A 26,986-nucleotide genomic window follows, 5' to 3' on the forward strand; every position below is an offset into this window, starting at 1 on the left:
GAGGTGACAGAGGGGTGAGAGAGGTGACAGAAAGGTGAGAGAGGTGAGAGAGGTGACAGAGGGGTGAGAGAGGTGACAGAGGGGTGAGAGAGGTGAGAGAGGGGTGAGAGAGGTGAGAGAGGTGACAGAGGGGTGAGAGAGGTGAGAGAGGGGTGAGAGAGGTGAGAGAGGTGACAGAGGGGTGAGAGAGGTGGCAGAGGGGTGAGAGAGGTGACAGAGGGGTGAGAGAGGTGACAGAGGGGTGAGAGAGGTGACAGAGGGGTGAGAGAGGTGACAGAGGGGTGAGAGAGGTGGCAGAGGGGTGAGAGAGGTGACAGAGAGGTGAGAGAGGTGACAGAGGGGTGAGAGAGGTGGCAGAGGGGTGAGAGAGGTGGCAGAGGGGTGAGAGAGGTGACAGAGGGGTGAGAGAGGTGACAGAGGGGTGAGAGAGGTGGCAGAGGGGTGAGAGAGGTGACAGAGGGGTGAGAGAGGTGGCAGAGGGGTGAGAGAGGTGAGAGAGGTGAGAGAGGTGACAGAGGGGTGAGAGAGGTGACAGAGGGGTGAGAGAGGTGACAGAGGGGTGAGAGAGGTGGCAGAGGGGTGAGAGAGGTGACAGAGGGGTGAGAGAGGTGAGAGAGGTGACAGAGGGGTGAGAGAGGTGACAGAGGGGTGAGAGAGGGGTGAGAGAGGTGACAGAAAGGTGAGAGAGGTGAGAGAGGTGACAGAGGGGTGAGAGAGGTGACAGAGGGGTGAGAGAGGTGACAGAGGGGTGAGAGAGGTGAGAGAGGTGACAGAGGGGTGAGAGAGGTGACAGAGGGGTGAGAGAGGTGACAGAAAGGTGAGAGAGGTGAGAGAGGTGACAGAGGGGTGAGAGAGGTGACAGAAAGGTGAGAGAGGTGAGAGAGGTGACAGAGGGGTGAGAGAGGTGACAGAGGGGTGAGAGAGGTGAGAGAGGGGTGAGAGAGGTGAGAGAGGTGACAGAGGGGTGAGAGAGGTGACAGAGGGGTGAGAGAGGTGAGAGAGGGGTGAGAGAGGTGAGAGAGGTGACAGAGGGGTGAGAGAGGTGACAGAGGGGTGAGAGAGGTGACAGAGGGGTGAGAGAGGTGAGAGAGGTGACAGAGGGGTGAGAGAGGTGACAGAGGGGTGAGAGAGGTGACAGAGGGGTGAGAGAGGTGACAGAAAGGTGAGAGAGGTGAGAGAGGTGACAGAGGGGTGAGAGAGGTGACAGAGGGGTGAGAGAGGTGAGAGAGGGGTGAGAGAGGTGAGAGAGGTGACAGAGGGGTGAGAGAGGTGACAGAGGGGTGAGAGAGGTGAGAGAGGGGTGAGAGAGGTGAGAGAGGTGACAGAGGGGTGAGAGAGGTGACAGAGGGGTGAGAGAGGTGACAGAGGGGTGAGAGAGGCGGGATCGTCTACATCTGAGGTGCATTCAGGTACCTTCGGGGAATCCAGCGTTGACCAGGATCTCCTTCAGCTGGACCTTGGCCTCCCAGGTCATCCTCAGCGTCGACATGTTGAGACGTTTGTGTTCACAGAAACGAGTTTCTGCCTCCTCACCGTTAATCCTGAACAACAACAACAACAACAACAACAACAACTCGGTTTAAGGAGTGAGGTTCGTGCTGCTGCTCTGACATTTACTACGGGGCTCATGTCGCTTTAAGAGTCGCCTTCAAGCAAAACATTAGCAGACTTATTATCATCACCCCTAAACTGTGACTGGAAGAGCTCCTCTGGGCTCACAGCAGTCAGCAGGTGTTGATTAACTGTGAGGCTCATCTCCAGAATCAGGCGTCATCAGCAGGTCATCTCACCACTGCCTGGATGTGTGTGACCTGTGACACAGACCTGCTACCAAGCACCAGCACTACACCTCCTGACGTACTCTCTTCTAAGACACCAGCCTCCATCAACAAAACAAGTCATTTTGCATGAGCCAGACTCCTTTGACAAAAATGGTAGTTTTCTTTCAGGAGCTGCTGCTGCCTCATGTTGTGAATGTGTCTGTGTCATTGTGTGACTTTGGAGTTGAAAACAGTTTAAGTTTGTTCAAAGTTTGGATCCAACACAATATCTGTGTAGCAATCAATAACACACACTGACTGATGGAGCAGCAGCTCTAAAATCCCTGTTTTAGTGAATGTAGTCTGGTGTGTGTGCTGTTTGTGGTTAAACCAAAAGGATCTTCCAGGTCTCTCTCTGTAGGGATCCTTTCCATGATGCTGTCACACACTTAGAATAACACTCTGAGCCTGTCAGCGGATCAACTAGAGCAAAATGTTTTGTCCATGTTTTACCCATTAATTAAAATATGTAAAACTAGTGCCCAGGTTCTCCCACAGTGGAATGACCCTTTAACTACACGGCTGAATCGTTGTTTGAATGTCATCGTGCTGACCTGACGTCGTCCCAGGCCTGGAAGACGGACAGCAGAGCCACGTGGTCAGAGAACCGGCTGCCTGCAAAGTTTCTGTGGACGAAGCCGAGACGTTTCCCTTCGTTGATGAAAGGCTCCTGGAAACAGGAGGCGGCTGAGATGGTGCACATGGCATCTCCGACACTACAGGGACACACAAAGAGGAGCGTGTCACCACAGTCACACAGGAGAGAGGAGCTCAGGTGGGTCCTCTGTGACGGGGAAGAGGAGGAGGAGGAGGAGGAGGAAGAGGAGGAGGAAGAGGAGGAGGAAGAGGAGGAGGAAGTCACCTGAAGATGCAGCCCATGATCATCATCTTCCCCAGACGAGGCTCGATGGGCAGCCGAGCCAGAATCCGTCCCAGAGGAGTCAGCTCATCATTGGTGTCCAGGGCATCCAGCTCTGACACACAGACAGACACAGACACAGACACAGACACAGACACACACAGACAGACACAGACACAGACACAGACACAGACACAGACACACACAGACACAGAGACAGACACAGACACACACAGACAGACACAGACACAGAGACAGACACAGACACACACAGACAGACACAGACACAGACACACACAGACAGACACAGAGACAGACACAGACACACACAGAGACAGAGACAGACACACAGACAGACACAGACACAGAGACAGACACAGACACAGACACACACAGAGACAGAGACAGAGACAGACACACAGACAGACACAGACACAGAGACAGACACAGAGACAGAGACAGAGACACAGACACACAGACACAGAGACAGAGACACAGACACAGACACACAGACACACAGACACAGACAGACACAGACACAGACACACAGACACACAGACACACAGACACACAGACACAGACACAGACACAGACACACAGTTTCAAACAGTGTCTGTGAAGCTGCTTCCATTATGGTGCATTCATGTGGTGTCATCTGGGAAAACTGCCCCGTCGTATAACGCCGTAAAGGTTTGGGAGAACGACTTTCCAACTCGGGAGATGAACCCACGAGCACCTGAATGCAGCATGAGTTTAACCCCCCGGGGTCTGAACCATGTTTTTTGCTCTTGCTGGGGCCTCGACTCTCTCCATACATACACATGAGGATGAGTACTTCTCTAAGCCCCGCCCATTCAGCCTCTGTTCAGTCATGAACCGTCAGCTAACACAATAAAAGCAGGTTTTCCTCTGTATGTGGAAAGAAACACTGAAGTACCAAGGGGGGATTTAGTGACCCCACAGGGTTAACTTGCTCCACTGGTCCATTAAAGAAGTGTAGCGTGCTTCGTACCTCTCAGCGTGTGCTCGGCCTCGATGACGGCGTCCAGCGGCGGCGGCTCGATGGCCTTGGACAGGAAGTGTCCGATGGCTCCGAGTCTCAGCAGTTTGATGCTCAGGGCGACCTCGTGCAGCGGCGTCCTGAAGATCTCCGGGGTCATGTGAGTCTCCAGCCTGCAGGGACACAACACACAGAGTGACTGGGGAGGGTCAGGAGGTGGAGGCGGAGGCGGAGGCGGTACCGGGGGGGGTCAGACCTCTCGAAGCGGGCGTGGCTGCAGAGGTGGAAGCAGAAGCCGGCTCGGACTCTGCCGGCTCGGCCCTTCCTCTGCTCCAGGTTGGTCTTGGAGGCCCAGACGGTGGCGTAGTTGGTCATGTTGTTGTGGGAGGTGAAGAGCTTCACCTTCTGCCTGTCGGAGAAACAACAGACAGTGAGGAACCTCTAAACCAGGACGCCACGCCTCACCACCACTGCCGGACACACTCACTTGCAGGAGTCGATGACGTAGACGACGTCGTTGATGGTGATGCTCGTCTCGGCGATGTTGGTGGACAGAATCACCTGCAGACCAGACGACAGTCAGGAAGTGTGAACATCCAGAACTACTACACTGAAGAAAACACATCCAGGCTTTTGACTTAATGTCAGAGTTTTCTCTCATAACTTTACAACTCTAAACTCTTTCTCAGGATATGTCCCCCCTCCCTCTGTAATATTCTGTTTCAAAACCTAAAACAGCCCAAATACGCCGTCGTACAAATCACAGCAAACCTTTAAACCAGGAGGTTTGTTGGCAGGACCTTTCAGTCTGAAACATGTCAGACCTCTTCCTGTCCTCCCTGCTCTCCCTTTCTCTAAACAAACCAACAACAACTAAAAGACAGCAGTATTTTCTGCCTCTGACCTTCCTGATGTTGTCGGGAACCGGTTCAAACACCCTCCTCTGCTCCTCCCGGGGGATCTGTGAGTGGAGCGGCAGGATCCGGTACCGGTTACTTCCTGGAAACAAACACATCAAAAGACATTAAATCAGTCCTGTTACAACATGAGCCGACACAGTACTCCTCTTCTGAGGGTCCGAACTAACCCTTTAAAACACCAAAAGTCCCACAGTAACACCAACACACTGACACACTGATGAAGGCAGCAGCTCTAAAACCCCTGTTTTAGTGAATGTAGTCTGGTGTGTGTGCTGTTTGTGGTTAAACCAAAAGGATCTTCCAGGTCTCTCTCTGTAGGGATCCTTTCCATGATGCTGTCACACACTTAGAATAACACTCTGAGCCTGTCAGTGGGTCAAACAAGCTCTTTTAGTGGACCTACTGTGATCAGGTGCAGTTGTCCCAAAGGATCACGTTGCAGCCATTGCAGCCCGTTTGGTGGCTGCTGGCTGAGGTGATCTACTGGACCAGTTCCAACACTTTTACTACCTACCAGTCACTCACACACCAGGATGAGGACACAGAGGGGAACCAGGTCTACAAACACTGGAGACCTCCTTTGACTCTCCAGTCCCCTACAGTGACCCTGCTGTCTGCTGAAGGTGTGTTGTGCTGTGACGTACCGAAGTGCGGGTTGGTCTCCAGGTGTCTCTGCATCGAGTAAATGAGGTTCCAGCCGGGCAGGAAGATGAGCACGGCTCCGGCCACCTGCAGCGTCTCCATGTACTTCAGCAGAGCCTCCACCAGCTCGAAGGACGTCTCCTTCTCGTTGATCTGAGCCATCGAGCGCTTCGTCTCCGCCGTGTACTCGGCACCGCAGATCACATTACAGTTGGTCTGCAGAGACAAACAGAGCTCTCATGAATGTTTCCGTCAGCTGCTCTTCTGTCTCCTGTGGACGAATGTGACATCACTCCTGCTCAGACAGAGAGGTTACTTACATCTTCTTCCCCTCCCTCCTCATCTTTGTCTTTCTTCTTGCGGTCCATCGGTGGAGGGACGAAGTTGGTCATCTGGATGCAGTCTTCCAGGAAATACTCTGCAAATTAACCCACAACTGTTTGTTCCTGCTGTGGCCTCAGGTTTGGTTTAATTCAGCCTCTATGTAACGACCAGTCTCACACTGTTCACAGGTACCTTGAACGGGGAAGGTGCGTCCGAACACCTCGATGATGGGGCAGTTGAAGAAGTATTCTCTGAACATGGAGGTGTCGATGGTGGCAGACATGAGGATGACGCGGACCTCTGGGTAGGCCTGGACCACGTCTCTGAGGACCACCATCAGGAAGTCCGTCTGCACACACACACACACACACACAGACACAGACACAGACACAGACAGTGACAGGAAACTTAAACCTGAACCACTGAAGAAGAACCTGTAACAGACTCTACTCCGGTTATCGTCATTAAAATATACATTTACAATTATAAAACCAGCCTAACATTTAAAATGTTCAGTAGAGTCAACAAATCCACCACAGAGCTGAAGTTTAAAAACTACGTCCTGAAACAACTGTAGTGTTTCCAGAATTAAAACTACAGATGTGCTTGGTCCACCATCTCCACTGGATACGTGGCGGTCAGGATATCTTGCTCTGTAAAGTGTCGTGGTCACGGTATCTAATGGGATCTGATCAGGTGGGGAGCCCCCGCTGGCTTCCTGTCAGTAGATGTACGAGCGGTCACCACTGCACTCACGTTGATGTCTCTCTCGTGGATCTCGTCGACGATGACGTGACTGATGCCTCTGATTCCTGCTTCGAGCTTCCGCAGTAAAACACCTGAAACACAAACACACTCATCAGCGTCCCGCTGACAAGAGCCGAGGCCTCTCCGCCGCCCGTCGGCCCCCGCGGCTCCGCTTACGTACCGACGGTGCAGAAGAGGACGCTGGCGTGGGGTCGAGGGAGGATGGACTCGAAGCGGACGCTGTAGCCGCAGCTTTTCCCAAGATCCTCTCCTCTCTCGTAGGCGACTCGCTCGGCCACCGACACGGCGCTGATCCTTCTGGGCTGGGGGAGGAAGAGCGAGGCGGCGGGTTAGAAAACCAGCAGCAGGCATCTGAAGGGCTTTATTAGACACAGCTGGAGGTCTGACTGAATGACTAAGACCCCGATATTGTCTGTGACAGAATGACCTTCCATCAGAGCCGGGGGTAAAAACATAGATGTACATTTTATTATTATTAGAATTAATGTGGCACAGCGCTGAAAAAGATCCTACACGGGGAAAGATCGAGATACAAGATCTTTAAGATCCACTCTTGTTACTGTTAATGTGTTCTGACATTCAGCCTGTTTTTATCAAAATCACTGACAAAATAGGACCTGACAGATCTCCCAGCTGTTTTTTAATGATCACTAGAGCGTTACCTGGGTGACCACCACGTTGCAGTCGGACGCCCGGCCTCCTTTGATGAAGCGGTCCAGGATGTACTGAGGAACCTGAGTGGTTTTACCGCAGCCCGTCGCCCCTCTGATGATCACCACGGGGTTGTTGTCGACGGCGGCCATGATCTCCTCCTCGAACTGTTTGACGGGCAGGCCGTCGCGCTCCTGCAGGATCTGCGGCACAGGAGGACTACGGTTGGATCTCTTCCTGTTCACAGAGCCACGCGGGCAAAGAGCCAACCAGGGAAACCAAACTGACCTTCTGCAGGTTGTCGTCGTGTTCCAGCTGCAGCATCAGCTCAGCGTGCAGGTCTCCACTGATCTGCTCCGGAGTGCACTGCAGAGGGCGAACACAGAACACTGTTAGGGCAGCCGGTCGGTCCTGTCTGCGTACATGAGGGAAGGAAGAGTTGTCAGTCGTTCTTACTGTAAACTCCTTAAACACTTCGTGGTGTCAGGGTCATATAACACACCTGCAGCCCTGGAAGTGAACCACCTCTTGATTCTGTCTTAGTGAGCTCATAACGTGACAGGACAGTTACACATCAAGTTACTTCCTATCTGTTGTACTGTACAAACCTCTGTCAACTTATTCTGTGTCCTCGTCATTAGTTCTTCTCACCAGAGCCCCCCAGGGTCAAAGAGGCTTTCATTAGACTCACCTGCTAGAAGCAGTCCATTAGAGTCACTACAGAGCAGCTAACAGCACGGCCCCTCTTCAATGAGTGACTCTAACACCACCAGCTGTGTCCTGAAGCCACATTAGTCCTCTACAGGAGGGTGAACTGTCCTCATGTGGGACAGCTGAGACCTCCTGGGGGGTCAGATCTCCCTCAGACTGATGAAAGTCAATAAAACTACTGGTCAAGGTGAGCTGTGACGCCACGTTCCCACACGCTGTTACAACTTTAAACTTTCTGTGCCGGAGTTTCCCCACCAGTGACCTCTGTCAGCTCAGAGACCGAGAACACACACTCACGTAGGCCAGCGGTCCCTCGTCAATGTTGCTGCTGGTCCAGGGGTTCCAGTTGACCTGCGGGGGGGACCAGGGGACGACCCCGGCGCCGCTCTGACGCTGCGACGGCTCGAACGTCGCCATCTTCCCCTGAACCAGAGACACGGGGCTGCTGGGGTCTGAGGGCTGGGGGAGAGCGACAGACAAACACGCTGAACAGTGAAGCCACGAGCTGATGGCACGTACAGGTCAGAGGTCAGGGGTCAGGGGTCAGGGGTCAGAGGTCAGGGGTCAGGGGTCAGGGGTCAGAGGTCAGAGGTCAGGACGGACGCTCCGGGTACTCACAGGTGGAGGGACGTGGACGCCGAGCTCCTGGACGACGGCGGCCAGCTGCTGCTGCAGGTCTGGAGTCACGCTGACCTCGAACGCCTCCAGCTGGACACAAAGAGACAGAGTGAGACTCAAACGTCCCGTCCCAGGTGGACGTGTGGAGCAACGCTGAAGCCGTGCCGCTCTTACCGTTTCTCCCTCCTTCTTCTTGGTGACTCCAGAGAACGCCTCGATGACCTGCAGGTGGTACAGCTGCCGCACCAGAGACAGAGCGCACGACTGAGCCGCCAGCTTCTTGTTGGAGCCGTGCTCCCGAGCCGTGATCCCTGCAGAGCAGACGGAGCGCAAACCGCTGTGACGTAAACAAGTCAAACACGTCAAAACAAAGACATTTTATACACAGCTGCTAGCTAATCTGTAAAATATCTGTAAAATATCTGTAAAGTATCTGTAAAATATCTGTAAAGTATCTGTAAAGTATCTGTAAAGTATCTGTAAAGTATCTGTAAAATATCTGTAAAGTATCTGTAAAGTATCTGTAAAGTATCTGTAAAATATCTGTAAAGTATCTGTAAAGTATCTGTAAAGTATCTGTAAAATATCTGTAAAGTATCTGTAAAGTATCTGTAAAGTCAAAACAAACACACCTGCTGAGCTCTGAGATCAGTTTGATACTAAACATTAAATATCCTGTTTCCTCTAATAATGTCCACAGCTGTGGAGCAGGTCTGTATGTGGAGCAGGTCTGGATGTGGATCAGGTCTGGGTGTGGATCAGGTCTGGGTGTGGATCAGGTCTATATGTGGATCAGGTCTGGATGTGGATCAGGTCTATGTGTGGAGCAGGTCTGTATGTGGAGCAGGTCTGGATGTGGATCAGGTCTATATGTGGATCAGGTCTATATGTGGAGCAGGTCTGGATGTGGAGCAGGTCTGGATGTGGAGCAGGTCTGGATGTGGATCAGGTCTAGATGTGGATCAGGTCTGGATGTGGATCAGGTCTATATGTGGAGCAGGTCTGGATGTGGATCAGGTCTATATGTGGATCAGGTCTGGATGTGGATCAGGTCTATATGTGGATCAGGTCTGGATGTGGATCAGGTCTGTATGTGGAGCAGGTCTGTATGTGGATCAGGTCTATATATGGATCAGGTCTATATGTGGATCAGGTCTGTATGTGGAGCAGGTCTGGATGTGGAGCAGGTCTGGATGTGGAGCAGGTCTGGATGTGGATCAGGTCTATATGTGGATCAGGTCTGGGTGTGGATCAGGTCTGGGTGTGGATCAGGTCTGGGTGTGGATCAGGTCTATATGTGGATCAGGTCTGGATGTGGATCAGGTCTATATGTGGATCAGGTCTGGGTGTGGATCAGGTCTATATGTGGATCAGGTCTGGGTGTGGATCAGGTCTATATGTGGATCAGGTCTGGGTGTGGATCAGGTCTATATGTGGATCAGGTCTGGATGTGGATCAGGTCTGGGTGTGGATCAGGTCTGGGTGTGGATCAGGTCTATATGTGGATCAGGTCTGGATGTGGATCAGGTCTGGGTGTGGATCAGGTCTGGGTGTGGATCAGGTCTATATGTGGATCAGGTCTGGATGTGGATCAGGTCTATATGTGGATCAGGTCTGGGTGTGGATCAGGTCTGGGTGTGGATCAGGTCTGGGTGTGGATCAGGTCTGGATGTGGATCAGGTCTGGGTGTGGATCAGGTCTGGGTGTGGATCAGGTCTATATGTGGATCAGGTCTGGATGTGGATCAGGTCTATATGTGGATCAGGTCTGGGTGTGGATCAGGTCTATATGTGGATCAGGTCTGGGTGTGGATCAGGTCTGGATGTGGATCAGGTCTGGGTGTGGATCAGGTCTGGGTGTGGATCAGGTCTTACTTCTGCCGAGCTGCTTCACAAACAGCTGCATCTCTGCGATGAAGCTCCTGCAGACACAAACACAAACACCACAGCTTCACTTCCTGTTTTTCAAAATAAAAGCCTCTGAGCGTCTGAAGTGGAGGTAGCTCACCTGCTGCTCTCTCAGGAGGAAGCCTGTATGTTTTTCTGCCAGACTTGAGATTAAAAAACACCAATCAACAGCTGTGACTCCAGCGTCTCCCGCTGCCGTCTGCCCTGCGGTGAACAGTGACACCAGAAATCACAACCAGACTCCGCGGAGCCCCCAGCTGCACCCATGGGACGGTTTTAGTGCACCTAAACGCTGTCCCATGTCTTCCTTCAGTGTGGCTGTGAGTTCTGGCGTCACCTCAGTCTCCAGATGTTCAACACCTGCCCACTTCACCGGCTGAATGTCGGTCTGTCCCTCTGCTGTCTCCGTTCTGTCTTCTTACTCGTGAACATGTTGGAAATGGACTGAATCAGTTTAATGAGTTCTTTTGTTTCTTTTCTGTTTCCTGTCTCTGATTTGAAACTGCACAGGTCGGTCTGAAGGGGAAGTCGTTCCCAGCTCATTCTTTGTGTCTCTCAGGTCCTGCTGGTGTTAACCTTCATCTGCCTTATTCTGTCTGCTCATTTTGTCAGAGAAGTTTTCTAGTCTGGTCTACTGGATGTTGAAGAAGTCGGTGCTCAATGATGTGTCGTCGTGGAGACGAAGAGGACGCTCCTGAACACATTCAGCTGTAGTTTTTGTTAAATCGTCACCAGTACAAGGAGACAATGATGGAAATGCTAATGCTGGTTATTTAAACCATCTTTTTGGTTCAACAGCTGAGTTGTGTTCAGGTTTACTCTCAGCGCCCCCCCAGTTAGTGTCGACACCTCGTCCTACCGGTGCTGCTGGTGAATCAGACAGTGAGATCTCTGTGGTGTAGCCGGCACACTGCAGAGGTCTCTGGTTTACAGCCGCCCAGCAGAAAAACATACAGGAACATCCTGAACACCAGCTCAACGACAAGGAGGGGTTTCAACTACCAACACACTCAGCACACACACACACACACACACACACACTCTCTCACACACACACACACACACAGAGGAACTACATGTTTTGAAACCTGTGTGATGACTGCACTGCTCCATGTAATGACACATAAAACACAGGAAGGAAGAAAGAAAAGGAAGCAGAAGAAGCAGCAGCAGGAAAAGCCAGAAGAGGAAGAAGTAAAGATTTGGCAGCTTTTCTTTGTTCTATAATCTAAAACTAGTTTTTAGAGGGAAGTTTGGATTCTGTGGATTGTGGGTATGAACAGTTTCATGGCCTGAATCTGGACCGGAAGCTGCTGCTGCTGCTCTAAAAGCTTTCCCTCTTTTCGGATGCAGACCTGTTGTGGTCCGGTCCCACTTGGCTGTATTTATACTCAGCGCTGGTCTTCTCCTTCTGGAAGAACTGGTTCAGGCGGGCCTTGGCGTTCTCCAGCGTCCAGTTACCATGGAGATTAGCGTTCAGGTCCACCTCCTCCGACTCCAGAGTCTACGGGGACGAAACAGGGTTCATTCTCTGCCACCCCCCCACAGTACTTTTACTTTTCCCACTAAATATTTCAGAGTCAGCTGGATGTGGTATCGTACCGCCTGAGCTTCCTGTTCATCTCTCTTGGCGTAGTACTCCTTCAGGTTGGCTCCTCGGTCCCACGGAGCTCCTCCTCCTCCTCCTCCTCCGCCGCCGCCTCCTCCTCCTCCTCCTCCTCCTCCTCCTCCTCCTCCTCCTCTTCCTCCCCAGCCAGAGTTTGCTCCTCCTGAGTAACCCAGTCCAGTCACTCCTGGTACCGGCCCGCTCGAGCTGCTGCTCTCTTCTAACAACAACAACAACAACACGTTTTACTGTTTACACACCTCCTGCACCCCGTGACACCAGGATCAGAGGAGCAGCTCCTCCTGTGTAGTTTACAGACATCTTTACTGTGAGTGTTTCTGTTCTATATTTGTGTTTTGAGGCCTGGCAGTACTTTGTGCTTTGTACTTCCTTATTTCCACCAAAGCTGATTCCTTGTATGTGTAAACTTACTAAAGACTAAAGATCACCAACACATCCGAGGATGAGGAGGGCTGTAAGCCGTCCCTGCAGCTGAAGGCCTCATCCGAATAAACAGCAAATAATTCAGGCGTGACGCAAATTTTGCCGATAAATAAATAAGGTTCAGGAAGAAAAAGAGAGAGACGTAGACGAAGCCTCAACCATTGTTCATCCTGTCCATCCACTCCGTCACAGAGACAATAATACCTTGTTCAACTTTGACGACAAGATGAGGTGGCAGAGGACCGCCTGAAGGGAGGGCTCCAAAGCTGCTGCTGCCGCCTTCACCGCCTCCTCCGTCAGGTAGGTCGGCGTCTGGAGCGCTCACCTGGTGACACAAGGCTCAGATTCAGCATTTGAACAAACCTTCAACCAACGACCTCATTTATCTGCACTTTAAAGGGCCCATATTACGCAGAATGAACTTTCTAATGTATTTCCAACATAAACGTGAGTCCGCTGTGTGTCTGCAGATCCTCAGACTCTGACAAACGGCCGTCCTGCTCCATCTTTCAGTAAACGTACGTGAAAACACGCAGTTCAGATTTGGCTCCCTATATGACGTCATAGAGGGATCTGTTGGTCACGTGACCTCCTCCAGCCCCTCAGCGAGCGTGTCTAATGTGTGTCTACCTGCTCTGGTCGAACCTCCAAATACAGGTATGAACCTGAAACTGAGCAGAGTGGGACCAGTGGAGTGACAGTCTCCTTGTTACTGAACTTCAGTCAAATCTAAAAATCAACATGTGGTAGTTCACAGACCCCCACAGATGGGACCTCTGCTGCGCTCATTTCCCCGATCCGGACCAGGTAGTTGACAAAGTCCCGGGCGGCGTTGGTCTGAGCGTCCTTCTTGTTGGTGGAGTTGCCCATCCCGATGTAGTTGAAGCCATCGACACGCACCTGCTCGGAGGAGAGGGTCACGTTCAAACCAGCATGAAGACAGGCAGCCAACCGTAAGAGCCAGCCGGACAGGAAACTCACCTCACACACAAACTTCTGCCTGTTTTTGTTCCCTGCAGCTCGGATGTCGTAACTGGGAGTCAGCTTCTTCTTTCCACACCAGGCGTACAGGAAGTTCTTGATGTCTGCCATAGTGGGCTCCTCAGGAGACCCTTTAATCTGACTGATGGAAAACTCCTGTTAGCTCAATAGTAAATGTGCAGATGCTGTTTTCTGGGATCCAACCCGATGATGGTGTTAAATGAACTGCTGTATGTCATCACTGACAGCAGCTCAGCTAATGTTAGCTAACATCAAAGTAAATATCAAGTGGACATTACTTAGCTAAGCTGCCGTGGGACAAAAATATATAATAATAATAAACTTTATTTATTTATTTAATGCCATAACCGAACTGCACCCAGAAATCAGCACCTTCTCTGCTTTACTAGCTCAGGAAACTCCCTAGACTACAGAAAACTTATGAATAAGTGACGACAGGAGTGCAGCTAGCTTAGCGTTAGCACACACACCGGACTGACGCTAGCTAGCATTTAAGGCTAACGTGTAACATTAGCCTAAATCACTCATTACTTTAAGCACCCAGGGGTCACTTAGGCTGTTGTTCTCCTCCAGCTCTCGCCAAAGTTAATCTCTGCTCGTTATTCAGCTTCAATTAACATCTGAATCAATTAGTGAACCTCCGCAGTAACGCTAACAGGCTAACGAGGCTAGCTAAGCTAACGCAAGCGTTTTGCGAGTAGGCGTTGAATTAGTTGCTCTGCCGCCATTTTGGGCTCATTAGTAATAAATAGACCCAAACATCCACTGAGATGAACTAATTGTTGAACAGTAGCTGTATTACCGTCCGTCCAGCGGGCTCACGGTGCCTCCAGACTGGTTTGTTGTTGTTGACGGTCACTTCCGGGTTGTGGTCAGAGCTGCAGCGCTGTGGTGGCTGATAGCAGCATTAGCGCCCCCAGCGGAGCGGAGCGGAGAAAAAGAAACCCGAATATTACAGACGGCAGGATTATATTTTGTAATTTATATACGATTAAAAAAGTGGTTTTAATGGGACATTTTTGTCCTTCATGACTTCAGAGGGTCGTAAATTAAACTGATGCCTGATGGTTGAGCAGAAGTTCGACAGTTTGACCCTGAAGCCGTCACTGATTATCTACAGAGGCCCACAGTTAGTCAGAGACAACACCTGGCCAGGTGTGCCTTATCAGGAACTAACGGATGATGTTAATCCAGTCCACTGATTCCTGATAACGGACTGAAGAGTGTTTTCCTGTTTATACCGCAGTCGCCTGCCAAAGGAGAAAAAATTAAGACCTTTCATTTATATTTTCATGTTTCGCAACCAAACCTTAAAGTTTTTCACAGCTGTAACTCCGTTTCCCTGGTAACACCTGAGGGTCTGACTAATACCTGGAGCAGCCATCACCATCCCATTAGGTTCTCATGCAATGGAAATGTGGTTCACTACTCCAGGAAATAGGACGGACCATATATACCACTTCTAGTCCCTCAGCTCACGGATCCCTTTGACTCAGCTGTTAGCCACAAAGCTAACGTTACATTAGCCACAAAGCTAACATTACATTAGCCACAAAGCTAACATTACATTAGCCACAAAGCTAACGTTACATTAACCACAAAAACAACGTAATGCTTTTAAGATTCAACATAAAAACACTGTTGACAATTGACAAACAGAAAATATTATTTCACAGCATGTTTAACAGTAGCAGCTAATCAGCTGTCTCCATCCTACAGATCAATATGAGGACTTTAACGAACGAACAGTGTGAAACGTTTGAGCCGAATGGGAGAGGATCACTTGTGTGAGTTTTTCAAGATGGCCGACAAAAGCTCATTATCAATCAATCAATCTATCTTTATTTTTATAGCGCCAATCCATAACAGAGTAATCTCAAGACGCTTTCCCTGTTGCTATGGTTACTGCGCTTTACGGTAAATTATAACAGTTATGATCCATTATCACTTTAACAGATGGTTATCGGCAGTTTCCTGTTTGTGTTCAAACGAGCAGCAGACGGTGGGACAACTGAAGAAGAAGAGAGCACTGCAGCACTTCCTGTTTTCTTGTTAAGTTTTTATTATGCTTAAAAAAGAAAATTAAAAGACAGAGGAGGTGGTGATCAAAGAAAAAGAAAAAATATATATTCATATTCAAATATCTTTAGACTTTTCTATTCATATATGATTAACAATGCAAAGAAAATAATTCCCGTAGTAGTAGTGCTTAAGTAAAGTTCAATATAGACTTTTATTATAACAAAATAGGCAGTTTACTGAGGGTTAAATATCTGTCAAAATCTCATTGTACAATAATCGTTTCACACCTGCGGACGCCTCGAGGCGGCAGCTCGGCTCCACCTTCAGATCACGTGATCGACATCGTTTTCATGGTAAGACACTGACGACGCTGCAGACGTCCGCCGCGCGTCTGACGGGGCTCGAACTCGCGTCGCAGAGGGCGCCGCCCCGGGTGACGTCACCGCCGAACAGGCGGAGGATAAAATCAGTTTGAAGTTTAAAATCAGAGAAACTTCGTCCTCAGAGACTCGAGAGCAGCGACTCGTCCAGAGGAAAGAAACCAGAACTCAGACTTTATTACTATGAGGCCTGTTTGGTTTGTAATGATCAATTATTTATTATGATTTCTGTGATTTTTAATTCTAAAGTAGTTTTGTCTTAACTCTGTTGTAATTACAAGTTTGCCTGAAATGTCTTATTTATATATTAATATACGTTATTTCTGTAAACATGAGGAGTTTTCTTTAACGATATAAAATCATTTTCTTTTAAACGTTTTTCTTTCCTGTGGTGAGTTCGCCGTCTGTCAGCGAGTCTCAAACAGACTGAAATGTTTTTATGGGCAGAAGCGACTTGAGAGCGAATGTAGAATAATCAGTGACCTCTGACCTCATCAGACGGAGGTCAGACTAAAGCAAAATGTGATAAAATCAGAAATGGTGAAGTGAAAAGAGACGATTGATCCTCGTCTGTTTCTGAAGACGCCCGCGGCGCCCTCTAGCGGCCGAGCAGAACCCGTCCGGACAAACGTCCTGCAGCAGCGAGGAGCAAGAAATACAAAATAAACGTGAATCGACTCAAGTGTGAAAAAAAAAGAAAAGAAAGATGAACGACGAGCGCAGAAACAGACGAAGAAAAGCTGTGACGTCAGACGCTGAGGTGAAGGGGCTGATGGGAAATAAAAGGGGTATTAAAATGACATGCTGTTAAAGCTCAAACGTGCAAAGTTTTGCTTTTTGTGTCTCCCGCCTTCCTCCGGACCGACGGACGCTGCCTGAGACTGAAACTCTGTCTGTCCGTCACCGTTAACCTCACAAGACGAAAAAAGGGGGAAAAAACCCACAAAAAAAACAACACAAGATAAAATCGTCTTCGTACGTTTCTTCTCCACACTTTCATGGACACGTCCTCCTCCTCTTCTTCTTCTCTGCTTTATTTCTCCTCCCTTAAACATTAAGGAGCTGTACCGTGTTGAGTGTGATGTCATCGTGATGTCACTTCCTGTGTGCTTTACTCTGCTGGTCAGGAAACCCAACATGGAGTCTGATTCAGGCAAAGAAAACAAAGAAACCAAACTGAAGCAGCACTCTGGTCGGCCGGCGTGTCGTATCGCTGAGCGGGAGGCGTTGGGGGGTTTGGGGTTGGGGGGGGGTGAGGCCGCCGTCTGCAGGTCGACTTTTCTTTTCAAAATAAAACAAACTGAATCTAAAGAGAGGAGCGATGGAGCGGACAGAGCGAGAGCTGAACCTCATAACTTCTCCTTGGACTGGACCCAGATGAACGGACCCGACTGCTCCTCGATGATCTGCTTCACCTGCTCGTAGATCTCCTCCAGCGTGTCGCCCTGCACGATGGCTGAAAGGACGAGAGTCGAGTTAACGAGGACACACACACACACACACACAGTCCTGCTGCCTCACTAATACACCAAATGTGAATTCATCCGCCGCTGAAAATAGTCCCTGGCAGACGCAGTATATCCTCCTGTGTGATAAAAGCTTCACTCCGACATGAATGTCAGGTAGAAACAGGTGAAGGCACCTGAGTGATTAGTGTCAGAGCAGGACTTTGTACCTAAAAGTCATTTAGACGTTTAAAAGTGTTAAATTCTTTGAAACTGTGCCGAAGCACATGTGGAGAAACATCTGTATCCTTCCTCCCTTATTGTGTTTGACTTCAGACTGAACTTCTGTTAGCAGCCGTTAGCTTAGCAACATCCAACAGCTTTAAGACCTCAGTGAGAATGAATGAAAGCCACAGGCTGGTGAACACAAGGGGACGAAGCCTCCAGCAGGGGGCGACTCCACCGGCTCCAAACAGAAGTCTGATTGGATGGAAGTCAATGAGGAAATGATTTATCAGCTCAGTGAACAGTTTCTGCTCTCAGTCTCTAGTTTACTGTCTTCTTCAGCACAGCAGGACGTTCATGTAGTCAGTGATGGTCCATTTAGAGGAAGATACACCAGGAAGAGGGTCACTGACCAATCAGAGGAGGGTCCTGACTGAACCTGACCAATCAGAGGAGGGTCCTGACTGAACCTGACCAATCAGAGGAGGGTCCTGACTGAACCTGACCAATCAGAGGAGGGTCCTGACTGAACCTGACCAATCAGAGGAGGGTCCTGACTGAACCTGACCAATCAGAGGAGGGTCCTGACTGAACCCGACCAATCAGAGGAGGGTCCTGACTGAACCCGACCAATCAGAGGAGGGTCCTGACTGAACCCGACCAATCAGAGGAGGGTCCTGACTGAACCTAAAAGGTAAAAAAACTCATGCGTCCAAAATCAAGATGGCGCCAGCCGTTAAATCAAGATAACAGTTTTGAAAATGTCAAACTCCAGGATGAAAACAGCAGCCTGTGACGTCACAGCAACGTCTTACCTACAGTTTATTCCAGCAAATACTGCGACCTGTGAAAATTAGTGTTTTTATCAATGGAGTCTGGTGAGAGAGCGAAGCAACGGCTGTTTGTGATTAAACAAACAGGATCTTACATCTCAGTCGTTAGTTTCCAGCAGGATGTTCATTTAGTAGATTATGGTCCATTTAAAGGAAGATACACGGGGGGGGGCTTTAGGGCGGGGCTATGTTGTGATTCGCTACCGTGGTTCGATTGGATTAAAACGTTTTTCATGTATTCAAATACATACTTTAAGCTGCTTTCCCTGTTAATGTCACCGCTGCTTCCACAAAGTGGACGGTCAGAATGTGTGGAGGCTTCAAAGCGGCTCACCTGTGAAGTGCTCGGTGAACTCCTGCTCCAGCTTGGTGGCTCTGTCGAAGGTTTTCCTGCCCTGCTCCTCCGTCAGACGCTTGTTCATCTCCCTGCAGGAGACAGACACATCACCGTTTACTGACACCGACGAAGAAGAAGAAGCCTCCCGGTTCACCGCGTCTGTAAGAACGAGGCGGCGCCGACTCACATGATGTTCTCCACCGATTTGGGTTTGATGAAGACGGCGATGGGGTGAAGCTGCGCCAGCTGGAGTCTCTTGATGGCGTTCCCCGACACGTCCAGGATACAGTGTTTACCCTGAAAACCACAGAAGAAGAAGAGCATCATTCATCTGATCATCGTTCATCTGATGATCAGACGAGTCTCTGCTCAGTCTTCTGATCAATAACTTAATCCATCGATCGTTATACTAACATACTAATATTTAGAGTTTAAACCTGATTTTAACCTGTCCTGTCACTGAGGGGGGGTCCTGTCCTGTCAGTGAGGGGGGGGGTCCTGTCAGTGAGGGGGGGTCCGGTCCTGTCAGTGAGGGGGGGTCCGGTCCTGTCAGTGAGGGGGGGTGCTGTCCTGTCAGTGAGGGGGGGTCCTGTCCTGTCACTGAGGGGGGGTCCTGTCCTGTCAGTGAGGGGGGGTCCTGTTCTGTCACTGAGGGGTCCTGTCACTGAGGGGGGGTCCTGTCCTGTCACTGAGGGGGGGTCCTGTCCTGTCAGTGAGGGGGGTCCTGTTCTGTCAGTGAGGGGGGGTACCTTCTCTGCCACCTCCCGGACCGACTGCACGCTGGTCCCGTACAGGTGGTTGTTGTACTGTCCCGCCTCGATGAACTTGTGGTCCTGGATGTCCTTCTCCATCTGCTCCCTGGACACCACGAAGTGATAATCTCTGCCGTCCACCTCGTAGTCCCGCTTCGGCCGGGTCGTATCTGAGGGGGGGGGGAGAGTTACAGCTGCTACTCTTCTTGTTCTGTACTGAGCATCATTTAAAACATGTTTAAAACATGTTGTCACTACGTGTCCTCGATCAGACTAGTGGACAGAAATCTTTGACGGCTGTTCTCTCTAAAACAGCTCCAACAGACACCAGCCTCTCCAGGTTTATTCCTCCCTGTAAGCTGAAGGTTTTTACTGTTATCAGCCTCAGCCTAATCTACACAACAGTTCATCCCTGAAAACATGGAGGACAGAGGGTTTTAATGGCTGCTGTCTGATTCTTGGAGCAGTAAAAACATGAACCTGCTTCATCCAAATCAGTGTCTATTCATTTAGATAACGCCTCGTTTGCATATTTACACATTAAAATAACCGTGTGAAACAGCTGATCTCAGTTTCTCTGAGAGAACCTACGGGGGACGCAGGATCCAAATTTGTCGGGGAACTCTGAGATCAGGTCGTCGTTGATCCGGTCCTTCATGGGGCCGAGGATGATGACGGGACGGGTGTAGTTCACTGTCGGAGAGGAAGGAAACACGGAGTCATGTGATTGACACAGAAATATCAATATATCAATATCCTCTGCTCAACCCAACGTGAAAATGATTTTTTTATTTTGGCAACTGAAATGATTCTATGCAGCAAATATCTCTTGTTCAGTTTTTTAACATTTATTTGTTTTTAATTTCCAAAAAAATAGTTTTCGGTGTATTGATTTACTGATTTCTTAATATTTCCATGTTGATGCTGACAGTGAACCTCATGTAGTTGGTTATTTTTACAGTATCACTCGACACAATAAGCAAAATGCTGTTTCAAGCCTTCTCCACACCACAAACAGCCGTTCTATCGCTCTCTGCACACACACCAGACTACATTCACAAAAACAGGGATTTTAGAGAACAGGACACAGGAGCTGCCTCCATCAGTTAGTCTGTTTGTGTTTTTGTGTGTTAAGCAAATATTGTGTTGGATGTGAACAAAGCCTTTAAAACACTAAAGTCACACAACAACACAAACTAACTAACCAATTGGAGGCAGCAGCAGAGCAGCAGCTCCTGTGTCCTGTGAGCTAAAATCAGTGTTTTTGTGAATGTAGTCTGGTGTGTGTGCAGAGAGCGATAGAACGGCTGTTAAGACTTTAGTACCTCCCAGTCATTTAGACACCAGGATACACACAAACAGGACCCAGGGTTAAAAACACCGGTGTTCTCCTTTAAGAGTTTGGTAGAAAAGTGATAAATGAATGCAGAGCGAGCGACGTCTCACCTTCCTGCTGGGTGACGGGTTCATATGACAGGACGTACTCCTCCTGCCCACCTGAAAACACACCGAGGACGGTTAGCAAGAAGAAGAGCGTTTAAGTTAGTCAGCAGGTGCATCACTGAGAGGATCAGAGTGAAGGATGAAGGCTGAGGAGGAGGAGGAGGGATGAAGATCAGAGGATGAGGTTCATCAACTAGTTACTTCAGTTAGTTTGTGTGTGTTATCGAGTATTAACATGAAGAGGTCACTAATGTTATTATTCCCCAGGCTGTGGCGGCTCCCTGAACTCAAACCTGGTTTAAAAAAGTCTAAAACCAGCAGCGACGGCTTGGAAACGGAGAATCAGGACCAACGAGAGACGACTCGACGTCTGGAGGTGGATTAAAGACAAACCTCGCTCAGAGCAACATGACGACCTGATCAAAGTAGGTCCACTTTGATCCAAAAGGATCTTCCAGGTCTCTCTCTGTAGGGATCCTTTCCATGATGCTGTCACACACTTAGAATAACACTCTGAGCCTGTCAGTGGATCAAACAAGCTCTTTTAGTGGACCTACTGTGATCAGGTGCAGTTGTCCCAAAGGATCACGTTGCAGCCATTGCAGCCCGTTTGGTGTCTGCTGGCTGAGGTGATCTACTGGACCAGTTCCAACACTTTTACTACCTACCAGTCACTCAGACAGCAGGGTTAGAAAACACTGGAGTTTTCTTTTAATGACTAATAATTAATATTCAACAAACACATGTAGGACGACACTCTACACTCACTCTGAGGTCTACAGACAGACACACACTCGTCCAGAGTCCATGCAGCGCTCTGGAGCCTTCAGACAAACAGCCTGGACAGACGCTCATGCTGCCGGGCAGCGTTCAGGGACGTTAGCGGGGAGTCAGACTGCGTGTGGGAGGTCATGCTGTTATTGGCCAATCAGCAGCCTGTGCTCATGTATGACATCAGCGGGGGGGGGTTAGCAGGGTCGGGCTGGTTGTTAGTGTCAGAGCTGGCAGCGTCGACGGCGGAGTGTCACACTTACGGTAGCTACTCTCACTATCGCTGGCGTTAGACGTCACATGTTCTGCAATCACAACAAAACACAGGACACGCCGGGTCAGCTGGGAGCATCGATTACCCACGATGCTTTGCCCAGAAGACCCAAAGCTGTTCAAGTCCAACAACAGCAGGACAGTGACAGTAACACAGATCTTCACAGAATACACCTTCAGGACACACGTGAGCATCCAGAACTTTCCAAAACAATGACTCCAAACCATTATTCATCACCCGACACGTCCTGCTGCGTGTCCCTGGAAACAAGCCTGATAAATGATCACAGCATTGATTTCAAACAACATGTGGTGACGCCGATCTACGGTGTCACAATAAGCCAAATGTCTGCAGAGTCACATTCACGTTCAGTCCCGTGTTCTTCATCACATCAACTCCTCGGGCCGAACTAGAGCTGCAGCGCATCAGTTTAGAGGACGATCCGTCACTGAAGAGTGAATATTTCCTGGTTTTCTTCGAGGGCTCTCAGATCTTATGATGGAAATTACAGACCAAACATTTTAAAAGGAAAACAAATAAAGAAGATGTGATGTCACATCACCAGAAGGGGGCGCTGATCCCAGATAATCACTTATTACAAAGCTGTCTGACCAGTGAGTGTTTGGTGAAGAGCCTCTGACTCCTACATGAGGTTTTCTTCACTGTCTCCAGATGAACCGACGGTCTGTGGAAGGTCCCAAAGGCTGAGAGGAAAACCTGCTTTGTTTCCTACAGTCTCCTCCAGCAGAAGGACACACAAGCTGAGTTTAAGACTTTTTAAGTTCATAAGTTTGATAATAAGTTTAATTTCACTGAACACACGCCGTCAGTTCACAGGGACGATAACTGTTCAGTCACGTTCAGAGTGGACTTTAGACCTCGATGCAGCGTTTAATGAATAAATATTCAAGACTTTCCCAAACTAAATGTAGGACTATTACTTTTGAAGTTAATGTGAATTTAAGACCTGCGGCCGTCCTGGACTGATCTGTTTGTTTCCTAACACCTGTGTGTTAACTGCATGTTTGACTCTTATTGATCTCGTTGTCTACTTTGTTGTTAAAGAACAGAGATGTTTAAAAAAACTGAAAATCTACAAGATTATTTTTAATAGTAATATTTTGAATTCATGCACACTGGACTAGCGTGTCAGTACAAATGTAGTTCATGTGTCTGTTGTCTGTTGCTTCCTGGACATTCGGCCATTTTCTCCTAAAACACACGTTCAGCCTCCGTGAAGCTCCACCTGTTTGCCGGTGGATCCGTCCTCCAGGTGCGACGCTGCACCTGAGCGCAGAGATCGCACAGAAGCTTCCGGAATAAGGACGCAAACGCCGTGAGCTGGGAGAGGAAAGTGATGGAGGTGATGTTGCTATGAGAGCTGTGACAGAGAGGAGAGATGGAGCTCCGGTCTGGAGGATCCTCGACAGCCGGTGGTGAAGAAGAAGAAGAAGAAGGAGTAGAAGAAGAAGAAGAAGGAGGAGAAGAAGAAGAAGAAGGAGTAGAAGAAGAAGAAGAAGCAGTAGAAGAAGAAGAAGAAGAAGGAGAAGGAGTAGAAGAAGAAGAAGAAGGAGGAGAAGTAGAAGAAGAAGAAGAAGAAGAAGGAGTAGAAGAAGAAGAAGAAGGAGAAGGAGTAGAAGAAGAAGAAGAAGGAGGAGAAGAAGGAGTAGAAGAAGAAGAAGGAGTAGAAGAAGAAGAAGAAGAAGGAGAAGGAGTAGAAGAAGAAGGAGAAGAAGAAGAAGAAGAAGAAGGAGTAGAAGAAGAAGAAGAAGGAGTAGAAGAAGAAGAAGAAGAAGGAGAAGGAGTAGAAGAAGAAGAAGAAGAAGGTGAAGAAGAAGAAGAAGAAGAAGAACAAGAAGGGGGGGGGTCTGAGGCTACATGTCCACCAGGAACCAACTTCAGGAAAACATCTTATTTCACTTGTTAGTCGATGACAGCACTCGGGCAGGACGAGGTGTGCTGATATCAAAAATCAATAAATCTGATTGGTCAGGTTCAGTTCTAAATCCTTTTGAAGTACTTTGTGTCACACTGTTGGTTCTTCATAATCACCCTGTGGGGGTCCGGTGTGCTGTGATGGGCGGCTCGCTGTACCTTATAGGTTATCTAACGGACCAGTCGGGGCAGTGGACCCCTGGGGGGCCTTGGGAACATTCGATGTGTGGTGAAGACCTCATCTGATGAACCTGATGAGCTTTGAAGTCTGTTTCTGGCATCAGAGGAGCTGAAAATGTTCAGATGTTTTACCTAAAACATTTACTGTGTCGTTTTATAACTTTCTGCTTTCATCATGTTTTCCTGCTTCAGTCATCATCAATATTTTTATTGTGTTGTTTTATCAACACTTCACTGTTGATCATTATTTGATGGTTTTACTGTTTTATTCATTTGTGTCGTATTTTATATTTTTCATTTTTATTGTTATAGTTTTTCCCTCCCCAACATGCAGCCTGGCTGTGATGTGGTCGGTACCAAGGTTGGTCCGTTGTCGTTGGTTATTTGATGTCTTATTGTTTTATTTATTTTATTGGTCTCTAGATCCACTGTTCACATTCTGCAGCTGCTTTTAAAGCCTTTGAATCACACTGGATTGTTTCATTTGTGCTGTATAAATAAAGTTTTCTCTTTTACAGTTCGTCCTTCTCTCAAACAGTCTGTGGCTGAAAAAGGGTCCTGGTGGAGATCAGGAGGATGGGGGGGGGTGAGAGGTGAGGATGGTGGAGATGGGAGGAGGAGGAGAGAGGGGGGGGGCACTTACTGTGGCTTTTGGACAGCATGTCGTCACTGTTGTCCTGATGTCAGCAGAGCCGAGTGAACAACGAGGAGAAAACAACACAAAGTTACTGCGTTACAGCGACAGACAGAGAGAGCAGAGGGGACGCAGCCGGGCGCCGCGGCGACAGGGCGGCCATTTTGGCTCCGAGGATGAGGAGGAGGTTGGGGGGCGGGGGGTTAATCAGACCGAATGTTTGGGTGTAGTCTCCACCCGTCTGGAGCTGCTTCTCATCAGTGTTTTTTAAAGCCAGGCCCTGTTGCCAAGACAACCGGTGCGTCTGCAGCACGCCGCCACCAGCTGACCTCTCTTCCTGTCGCCGGCCAATCGTCTCTCAGACAGACCGCCCACCCCCCCGACGCGCTGGTACTTACGGTCGACATCGCTGGTCTCCTGCTCGCTCGCCTCTTTGCTCTTGTAGAACGGAAACTTTCGGGAAAAGAGGTTCTTTTTACGCTTGTCATTGAGAGACTGCTGAGGAGGAAGAGGAGGAAGAGGAGGAGGTGGAGGAGGAGGGGTGATGGAGTAAAAAAAAAAACAGAGGAGGAAGAGGGGGGAGATGGGGGAGTCTGATGTCGGTTCGGACAGAATGAGACGCTTCTTGTCTGAGCCTGTGGCTCGCAGGCGAAATAAAACCAAAATGAAGCTAAAACTCATGAAAACATTAAACATGTAGAAATTAATGAATCAGAAAGAAACGGAAAAAAAAAAACAGCCTCTGAAACACACGGACTGACAGAGTCACGCCACGCCACGCCACGCCACGCCACGCCACGCCACGCCACGCCACGCCACGCCACGCCACGCCTACTTTGCAGGGTTTTTTTTTTACCGCTGCTGAGTCCCATTCCACACAGGCTTTTACTTTGAAACTTATGCAGGAAGCGTTACGGACAGAAAGTTAACCGCGGTGAACAAGCGGGCAAAGTAGAAGTGACCGAGTGGTTTTGAATGTTTACTGAGTGCTCTGAGCTTTTTAACAGTTTATTTTCAGCACAAGATGCCAAAAGTATCTTTTTGGTTTCTGATAAAATGCAGGTGCTGAACTGTGGAAACGTTGAACCATGTTTGGCTCCACTAGAGACTAAATATTTGTATTTTGAAGATATCTGTGGAGCTCAGAAACACCAGATATATAACTGACTGATAACTCTGATTATATCTGAAATATCTGTTTCTACAGATATTTTCTAGCATCCGCAGCCAAACTGAACCTAGAAATCCTCGTCGTTCTCAGTGAAGTGGTCCCGTCAGTGTTTCAGAGGCTGAGCTTAAAGGGCAGCATCAATGTTTTGAAACCACGGCCCCATTTTTACATATTTTAGGTTTGAATAGTTTGTGACTTTGGTCTTTTAAAGGGTTAGTGACACAAACAGACTGACTGATGGAGGCAGCAGCAGAGCAGCAGCTCCTGTGTCCTGTTCTCTAAAATCCCTGTTTTAGTGAATGTAGTCTGGTGTGTGTGCTGTTTGTGGTTAAACCAAAAGGATCTTCCAGGTCTCTCTCTGTAGGGATCCTTTCCATGATGCTGTCACACACTTAGAATAACACTCTGAGCCTGTCAGTGGATCAAACAAGCTCTTTTAGTGGACCTACTGTGATCTACTGGACCAGTTCCAACACTTTTTGTACCGACTTGTCACTATCAAACCAAAATATGTACAAATAGGGCCCAGGTTTAAAAACACCGGCCTTACTCTTCAGGACATTGACAGTGGAGGCAGCAGATGAAAGCAGGATGAGGAGAAACCGAACATGCAGACAACATGCAGAGACGCAGCGGCTACAGGCTGACCGAAGACCATCAGCTGCTTTCCTCTGGTGCTGGAAAGTTTCTATCAAAGCTCATCAGAGGAGTTACAACTGGAGGGAACAAAACCCCAAACCCGATGGAGCTCTGAGGATGTTAACGTGGACAATTTAGGTAATACTTTATCCATAAAACTATCCGGTGAGCTTCTTTAACACCAAACTAAGAACACCTGTTCTGCTAAATCACATTAGACAGGTTTGATTTGTCAGCCTGGAAAACATCTACAGGAAACATTTGATGCTGAACTTCTAGGCTGATGATCAGCATCATTCCCTCCCTCATTGCCAAAAAAAACACCTTTACCTTGCCGAACTTGGGGGGTTGCTGGTTTACCTCTGCCTCGATCCATTAGCTCTACACTGCTGGTGCTGAGCCTGAACCAGCTAACATCTAGTTGTTTCATTTTACAGTGTCTCTCTACACAATAATTAAAATGCTATTTCACAGCCCTCTCAAGTTTAACCAGAAACAGCCCTTATATTTCTCTCTTCAAAGCCACCAGACTCCATTGAAAAAAACGGTAATTTTACCTTGCAGAACATAAGACTTGCTGGTCTACTGCTGCCTCTCTCTGTTGGTGTTATTGTGTGTTAAACAATTACACAAAAACTGTTGGATCTGAATTAAACCTTTAAAACACTAAAGT

General features: G+C 48.7%; 2 protein-coding genes across 16 annotated transcripts in view; both read right to left on the minus strand.

Annotated features, from left to right (window-relative positions):
• Window positions 1-14,129, minus strand: part of dhx9 (DEAH (Asp-Glu-Ala-His) box helicase 9) — a 20,788-nt gene extending 6,659 nt beyond the window's left edge. For 3 of the 5 annotated variants that reach the window (XM_070845364.1, XM_070845365.1, XM_070845362.1), the window contains exons 1-24: window positions 14,075-14,121; window positions 13,252-13,393; window positions 13,030-13,170; window positions 12,475-12,595; window positions 11,823-12,046; window positions 11,576-11,724; window positions 10,188-10,234; window positions 8,488-8,624; window positions 8,314-8,403; window positions 7,993-8,154; window positions 7,273-7,350; window positions 6,996-7,187; window positions 6,494-6,635; window positions 6,322-6,404; window positions 5,758-5,914; window positions 5,562-5,659; window positions 5,244-5,457; window positions 4,584-4,678; window positions 4,167-4,240; window positions 3,936-4,088; window positions 3,692-3,852; window positions 2,683-2,794; window positions 2,375-2,536; window positions 1,414-1,541 (exon numbers count right to left, since the gene is read on the minus strand). In XM_070845364.1, coding sequence (XP_070701465.1) covers window positions 1,414-1,541; window positions 2,375-2,536; window positions 2,683-2,794; window positions 3,692-3,852; window positions 3,936-4,088; window positions 4,167-4,240; window positions 4,584-4,678; window positions 5,244-5,457; window positions 5,562-5,659; window positions 5,758-5,914; window positions 6,322-6,404; window positions 6,494-6,635; window positions 6,996-7,187; window positions 7,273-7,350; window positions 7,993-8,154; window positions 8,314-8,403; window positions 8,488-8,624; window positions 10,188-10,234; window positions 11,576-11,724; window positions 11,823-12,046; window positions 12,475-12,595; window positions 13,030-13,170; window positions 13,252-13,362 — 3,031 coding nt within the window. In that variant the 5' untranslated portion in view covers window positions 13,363-13,393; window positions 14,075-14,121. Of the gene's footprint in view, window positions 1-1,413; window positions 1,542-2,374; window positions 2,537-2,682; window positions 2,795-3,691; window positions 3,853-3,935; window positions 4,089-4,166; window positions 4,241-4,583; window positions 4,679-5,243; window positions 5,458-5,561; window positions 5,660-5,757; window positions 5,915-6,321; window positions 6,405-6,493; window positions 6,636-6,995; window positions 7,188-7,272; window positions 7,351-7,992; window positions 8,155-8,313; window positions 8,404-8,487; window positions 8,625-10,187; window positions 10,235-10,320; window positions 11,133-11,575; window positions 11,725-11,822; window positions 12,047-12,474; window positions 12,596-13,029; window positions 13,171-13,251; window positions 13,394-14,074 lie in introns of those variants that run through there. The other 2 variants (XM_070845363.1, XM_070845366.1) reach the window with 2 other exon arrangements.
• Window positions 14,130-15,345: 1,216 nt separating this feature from the next.
• Window positions 15,346-26,986, minus strand: part of LOC139213735 (disks large homolog 1-like) — a 112,212-nt gene continuing 100,571 nt past the window's right edge. For 6 of the 11 annotated variants that reach the window (XM_070844343.1, XM_070844341.1, XM_070844339.1 and 3 more), the window contains 8 exons: window positions 24,902-25,001; window positions 21,744-21,785; window positions 20,713-20,763; window positions 19,858-19,959; window positions 19,264-19,436; window positions 18,702-18,811; window positions 18,512-18,603; window positions 15,346-17,130 (listed from right to left, as the gene is read on the minus strand). In XM_070844343.1, coding sequence (XP_070700444.1) covers window positions 17,024-17,130; window positions 18,512-18,603; window positions 18,702-18,811; window positions 19,264-19,436; window positions 19,858-19,959; window positions 20,713-20,763; window positions 21,744-21,785; window positions 24,902-25,001 — 777 coding nt within the window. In that variant the 3' untranslated portion in view covers window positions 15,346-17,023. Of the gene's footprint in view, window positions 17,131-18,511; window positions 18,604-18,701; window positions 18,812-19,263; window positions 19,437-19,857; window positions 19,960-20,712; window positions 20,764-21,743; window positions 21,786-24,512; window positions 24,547-24,901; window positions 25,002-26,986 lie in introns of all 11 variants that reach the window. The other 5 variants (XM_070844344.1, XM_070844340.1, XM_070844338.1 and 2 more) reach the window with 2 other exon arrangements.

This window comes from Pempheris klunzingeri, chromosome 15 (assembly GCF_042242105.1).
Source record: "Pempheris klunzingeri isolate RE-2024b chromosome 15, fPemKlu1.hap1, whole genome shotgun sequence".
Lineage (NCBI taxonomy): Eukaryota > Metazoa > Chordata > Actinopteri > Acropomatiformes > Pempheridae > Pempheris > Pempheris klunzingeri.